This window comes from Glycine soja, chromosome 17, assembly GCF_004193775.1.
Source record: "Glycine soja cultivar W05 chromosome 17, ASM419377v2, whole genome shotgun sequence".
NCBI classification, from domain to species: Eukaryota; Viridiplantae; Streptophyta; class Magnoliopsida; order Fabales; family Fabaceae; genus Glycine; species Glycine soja.
The window spans coordinates 14,323,085-14,330,302 of NC_041018.1; the positions used below are offsets into that span (position 1 = coordinate 14,323,085).

A 7,218-nucleotide genomic window follows, 5' to 3' on the forward strand; every position below is an offset into this window, starting at 1 on the left:
TCATCCTCCTTGCTTGTGACTGTTTGAGTTGTGAGTGAGACAAAGACAGTGGTTTCTAGATGAGTTTCTACTTGTACTATTCTAGATGCATACTACTACACTGGGAGACACAAACAAAGCAACACTACTCAATATTCAAACAACAAATCAAAAGATGAGTTTGTACTTGTACAGTTTCTACTAGAAGAACATAGATATTAAGATCATATCAAACCATATCAGCAATGTTATTCTTCTAGCAGTATAAGGAAACATTACTTAAACAAATCTAAAAATGAGAAACATGGCAGCAAATCACTTCACAACATTAAACATACTGTCCAGATTAGTTCATCTCATATGGCAGCAAATGAGTTCACAACATTAAACAACATTAAACATTACTTAAACAAATCTAAAAATGAGAAACATGGCAGCAAATCACTTCCTTATCTCCAAGCCATAGATATTAAGATCATATAAAGTCGAAGCTAATAACAATTGTTACAGATAAGAGTAAATCTGATTTACAAATTCAGAAACAAAAAAGAGTAAAACAAATTCAAAAAAACTAATAACAGAAAGATAGGACAAATGAAGTTATGTTGTGAAAATAACTCCATCTACATCAATTCTGCAAGTACACTTACCAGTATCTTTGCATCTTAATTAGTCAGAGTTGTGAAAATTGAGTTCTTTTGTCATTCCACCTTTTTTTTAACATAATGACTCGTGGTAATAATTTCTCTTTATTATTTCTCAAGATATATTCACAGGAGGGACAAACACAACTACAATTACTCTAGAATGGTCACTGGCAGAACTAATTAACCATCCAACAGTCATGGAGAAAGCAATGAAGGAGATTGACTCTATCATTGGCAAAGACAGAATGGTAATGGAAACATATATAGATAATCTTAGTTATCTCCAAGCCATAGTGAAGGAGACACTGAGGCTTCACCCTCCATCTCTATTTGTATTGAGAGAGTCAACTGGAAATTGCACCATTGCTGGATATGACATTCCAGCAAAGACTTGGGTTTTCACTAATGTGTGGGCTATTTGTAGGGATCCAAAGCACTGGGATGACCCTCTTGAGTTTAGACCTAAAAGGTTTCTTAACAATGATAATGAGAGAAAAAAAATGGGTCAAGTTGGGGTCAGGGTACAACATTATCAACTTTTGCCTTTTGGGAGTGGAAGAAGAGGGTGTCCTGGAGCTTTGCTAGCACTAAAGGTTGCTCACACCACCCTTGCTGCTATGATTCAATGCTTTGAATTGAAGGCTGAAGAAAAAGAAGGGTATTATGGTTGTGTTGACATGGAAGAGGGACCTTCCTTTATTCTTTCAAGAGCTTAACCCCTAATTTGTGTCCCAAAATCAAGACTCATGCCATTCCCTTTGTATAATGCTAAATACTAGTTCTCGGTGTCACTCAAATTAAGACCAAGTATGAAACCTGGAAGCAAAGTTAGACTCCTTGTTGATGTAGTAAACAAAGTTAGACTCTTTTGGTCCCTTAGATTGAAAAGTAATTTTTTAGTCCCTTGAATTTAAGTGATTTTTTAGTCCACTAATTTGGAAATAATTAATTATGGTCCACAAAATTGATATTAAGAAAATCTGTTGATGTAGCTGATATTGTGTTCTCTTATAGTTTAAACTCCTAAATTTAAGATGACAACTAATGCTTTAAAGTAAATTTTGAAACAATTTTAAACCCCCAAAATCAGGAAAGCAAAATCAAACATCGAGTTTGCACATTTTAGCTATAAGTCATCATACCTTAGTCCCAAAATAAAACTGAAAAAACCTAACTGTAAGATGAGATGTGGAGAGAGAAAAAGAACATGAGTGGGCAAGAGAGATGTGGAGGGAGAGAAAAAGAACATGAGTAAGAGAGATATAGAGAGAGAGTGGGCAAGAGAAAAAAGGAAGCCAGCAGAGAGACAGTAACAAGATGAGATAGGACCTTGTCATCATGGTTGTGGTAGTAGCCACCTAACTGCAAAGTGAGAATGGGAGACTAAGAAAGATAAGGGGAAATTCTTAAAATTATAATCCTACATTGAGTGCTTCAAACCATCGATCTTAAAGACCCAACATACCTAACCTAGGTTAGTTCTAAAAACTATTTTGAATTGAACTAAACTGATAACTAAATTCAACAATGCAAACATAGGCACAAAAATAGGCAGACAGCAGTAGCATATGAATTACTAAATGTTGGGTTCAACCATTTTTCTATCATGGAAGGAAAAAAATGTTTCAGGGATAGTGGTACTTACCTTTGATGGAAACTTCACTGATCAACTTCTCTGGCGTTGCTTTGCAAAGATTGAAGACACAAAGGCACAGTGTAGGTGAGCTCAAGGGTCACTGTAAACACAAAGGAACAATAAGCATTGAATTCCCATGAGGGTGAAATAATCAAACTCGAAGACAAACAATTAAGATGCTCTTTTAGCTTAAAATTTGTAGCAAAAATCAGAAAGGCAGCTTGCAACGAAAACCATTCAAACAAAGGAAGAAGCAGACGCCACTCGAAGCAGGGTTCTCACTCACACTCTAGAATGGGGGAAATCACGACACGATTGGTGACTAGAGAGCACAGAAGGAAGCAGGTTTGCCCATGTACCTAAATCGCCATAGTCACAAATACGAACACGAATTGGTGCGAACTCGAACTCCAACTAAAACACGAACTCGAACTCAAACTCGAACGGGAACTGGTGCGAACTCCAACTCCAACTCGAACTCCAACTCGAACACGAACTCCAACTCGAACGGGAATGGCAGCACGAGTGAGGAGGACAAACAACCTGAGCGATGAGGAAGAAAGGGAGAAAGGGTTTTGGTAACTGATCGCGTGAGGGGAAAATGGATTTTCGGGGTTGTCGCAACCTACCCTTCGGTGGGAGGGCGACGCGAGGCTCACGGGTGCGTCTTCCATGGGAGGAAAATGCATGGAGTCGCCACCAACGTTTATTCGAGGAAAACGTCGGAAAAACTGGAAAGGTGTGGTCTATGAACTTTAAGCGTGAAAGGTTTGGGAGTTGTTTTTACACACGGGGAAGGTATTAGCACCCCACGCATCCGTCACAAGGGACGGCAGCCTTCAATCAAGTGTGCAAATATGACTTCAAAATTATGTATTTTCCTTTTTTTATGTTTTTATGTCTTTTTATGCCTTTTTGTATTTTTTTATCTTTTTGTGGTCGACAAGGGTGTTTCCCTCGCTCCTACGTATCCTCAATTGCGATGAGGAAATCAGACCTACGTAGTTCTTTCAGAACTAAACGTTGGTTAAGTTGTTTTTATCTTTTTTTCGCAAGATATATTTTAACCGAACAAAAGTTGTTTAAGGCGTTGGACCATTAAACGATCTTTTGATTTTTGGAAAGGAGAGAAACGTTAAGGCGTTGGACCATTAACGATCTCTTGGTTTTGAAAGGAGAGAAACGTTAAGGCGTTGGACCATTAAAGATCTCTTGGGGTGGTCGACAAAAGCGGGGCTTTTGCTCCTACGTATCCTCAATTGCAATGAGAAAATCAAACCTACGTAGTTCTTGCAAAAGCGGTAAAGTTACATGTTGATTTTATGCTTTTGAACGGTCCATGTTAACCGATGAAAGCAAAGAGGACCGTTTAAGGCGTTGGACCTTAAAATGGTTTTTAGTGATTTTTGTGGGCAAAGCTTGATTTATGAGTTGATTTTAGCTTTAGTTTCACTTTGGTTATTAGTCAATTCATTAAAGGAAACTTCCAGAGAAAAACGTCCGATTGATTTTTTTAATTATTTTATTCAAAGATATTTTGATTATTTTATTATTATTTTTTTCAAGATATTTTGATTATTTTATTATTATTTTGCCTTTTTTTGGTTTAACTGTGGTTATAGTGTGAACGATCGGTTAGATTTTGCTTTAACAGTGATTAAACGAGATTACAACGCAAATGATCGGTTGAAATTCATTTTATCATTTATTAGGTGAGAAAACGACTTAAATAAACAATTAAAGCACATTAAAAGGGGGTATGAAAAACAAACGAAATGAAAATAAAAGTACGCAAAACAAGTGGGGGGACCACTAAGGGTGCTTAGAATGAATTGAAAGATTTGATTTCGGGAACTTATCGGTTGAAGACCGAAGAACGACGAAGAACGAACGAAGAACGATGAAGAACGATGAAGAACGGTGAAGAATCTTCATGAAATCGCTCACGGAAACGTCTCGGAAGCGTTACGAAAGCACCTCGGCTTCGATTTTTTCCACGGAAAATTTTATCCTCACTAATTTCGAGAGAATCCTCAAATACCAGAAGGGATGACTAATTTACTCTGCCATTTTTCCCCTATTTATAGAAGAAAAGATGGAGGTGGTTGCCGTCTAGCTCGCCCAGGCGAGCAGGGTTGCTTCCACCAGAAGGCATCGCCTTCTGTTGGAACCCTCTGGAAGGCCCAAGTGGGCCTGGTAGCTATTTGCACCCCCCCCCTTTTCACTAAATACACCTCCCTTTTGTGTTTTTTATTGATTCATTTCCAAAATGTTACGAAACTTTACGGATTATGTAACAATGTTTGTTTTTCCTTCTGGAATGTCGTGAAACTTTACGGATTATGAAAGAATGCTCTTTTTGACTTTCGGAATGTTGCGGAACTTTACAGATTGCGCAACAATGCTTGTTTTTGACTTCCAGAATGTTGCAAAACTTTACAGATTACATAACGATGGGTGTTAAACATTTTGAGGCGGTCAAGAGAGGGTCGCATGCCAACAAATAATGGTCCTCGGACGAAATTAGGGTATGATAGTTGCCCCTCTTTTCTTATCTTTTATTGGAGATAAAAGCGAAGTAAAGATAAGACACAAATTTCGTTCGAGCGGAACATCATTCAGCCGATCAATATCCCAACCAGCGGGACCTGTCATTTAGAAAGAAAAGAAAAGGCATTAGAAGCGTCAACAAAACTTCAGTGTCTTGAAAGCGATAAAATGGGATAACCACGACGTTTCCATACGCTATCGAACTTGACCGTCCCCGCCTAGCAGGGAAGAATCTTATGCGACGTCGGGCTTGAATGTCTTCGGATGACGATAGTAAAAACCTGCAAAAATTTTGAAAATAATCAGAATCAGACGACCAACATCATTCTGATACCATCGAACTCGTTCACTTTGGTTGACGAAAGGTGCGGATAACCATATGGTACCCCCGTCTGCCACCTGACTTCCCGTGTCAGGGTCAACAGAAATCGTTTGTACGGAGAACCGCTTGGGTATCTCCGCCTGTCACCTGACTTCATGGGTTAGGATGACATAAATCGTTTGTGCGGATAACCACTTCGGCATCTCCGCATGTCACCTAACTTCATGGGTGAGGATGACAGAAACCGTTTGTACGGATAACCGCTTGGGTATCTCCGCATGTCACCTGACTTCACGAGTCAGGATGACAGAAACAGTTTGTACGGATAACTGCTTCGGTATCTCTACATGTCACCTAACTTCACGGGTTAGGATGACAAAGGTGCAGAAGACGACATAAGTCTCCACGTGTCAACGGGTTTGCTTGCCCCTGATTGACAAAGGGTGCAGAAGACAACGTTAGTCTCTGTATGCTACCGGACTCTGAGTTTGACGAATAGCGAAAGAGTGTTTATACAGATAACCACTTGGGTATCTCTGCCTGCCACCTAACTTCACGGGTTAGGATTAACAGAAATCATTTATGCGGATAACCACTTGGGCATCTCTGCATGTCACCTGACTTCACGGGTCAGGATGACAGAAAATTTTTGTACGAATAACCGCTTGAGTATCTCCGCATGTCACCTAACTTCACGGGTTAGGATGACAAAGGTGCAGAAGATGACGTTAGTCTCTGCATGCTACCGGACTCTAAGTCCGACGGATAGCGAAAACGTGTTTATACGGATAACCACTTGGGTATCTCCGCCTGCCACCTAACTTCATGGGTTAGGATTAACAGAAATCGCTTGTACGGATAACCACTTGGGTATCTCCGCATGTCAACTGACTTCACGGGTCAGGATTAACAGAAGTGCAGAAGACGACGTTAGTCTTTGCATGCTACCGGACTCTGAGTCTAACGGATAGCGAAAGAGTGTTTATATGGATAACCACTTGGGTATCTCCGCCTGCCACCTAACTTAACGGGTTAGGATTAATAGAAATCGTTTGTGCGGATAACCACTTGGGCATCTCTGCATGTGACCTGACTTCATGGGTCAGGATGACAGAAACCGTTTGTACGGATAACCGCTTGGGTATCTCCGCATGTCACCTAACTTCAAGGGTTAGGATGACAAAGGTGCAGAAGACGAAGTAAGTCTCCGCGTGTCAACAGGTTTGCTTGCCCCTGATTGACAAAGGGTGCAGAAGACGACGTTAGTGTCTGCATGCTACCGGACTCTGAGTCTGACAGATAGCGAAAGCTTGTTTATATGGATAACCACTTTGGTATCTCTGCTTGCCACCTAACTTCATGGGTTAGGAGTAACAAAAATCGCTTGTGCGGATGGCCACTTGGGTATCTCTGCATGTCACCTGACTTCACGGGTCAGGATTAACAGAAGTGCAGAAGACGACGTTAGTGTCTGCATGCTACCGGACTCTGAGCCTGACGGATAGCGAAAGCGTGTTTATACGGATAACCACTTGGGTATCTCTGCTTGCCACCTAACTTCACGGGTTATGATTAACAGAAATCGCTTGTACGGATAACCACTTGGGTATCTCTGCATGTCACCTGACTTCACGGGTCAGGATTAACAGAAGTGCAAAAGACGACGTTAGTCTCTGCATGCTACCGGACTTTGAGTCTGACGGATAGTGAAAGAGTGTTTATACGGATAACCCCTTGGGTATCTCCGCCTGTCACCTGACTTCGTGGGTCAGGATGACAAAAATCGTTTGTGCGGATAACCACTTGGGCATCTCCTCATGTCACCTGACTTCGCGGGTCAGGATGACAGAAACCGTTTGTATGGATAACCGCTTAGGTATCTCCGCATGTCACCTGATTTCACGGGTCAGGATGACAAAAACCGTTTGTACGGACAACCGCTTGGGTATCTCCGCATGTCACCTGACTTCACGGGTCAGGATGACAAAGGTGCAGAAGACGACGTAAGTCTCCGCGTGTCAATAGGTTTGCTTGCCCCTGATTTGCAAAGGGTGCAGAAGACAATGTTAGTCTCTGCATGCTAC

At 41.0% G+C, this 7,218-nt stretch overlaps 1 protein-coding gene across 1 annotated transcript; it reads left to right on the plus strand.

The window, feature by feature from the left end:
- The first annotated feature begins 823 nt into the window (after positions 1 to 823).
- LOC114391469 (cytochrome P450 93A3-like) lies at positions 824 to 1,342 on the plus strand. Its single transcript, XM_028352479.1, has one exon. The coding sequence runs from the start codon at positions 824 to 826 to the stop codon at positions 1,340 to 1,342; it is 519 nt and encodes a 172-aa protein (XP_028208280.1).
- The last annotated feature ends 5,876 nt before the right edge of the window (positions 1,343 to 7,218 follow it).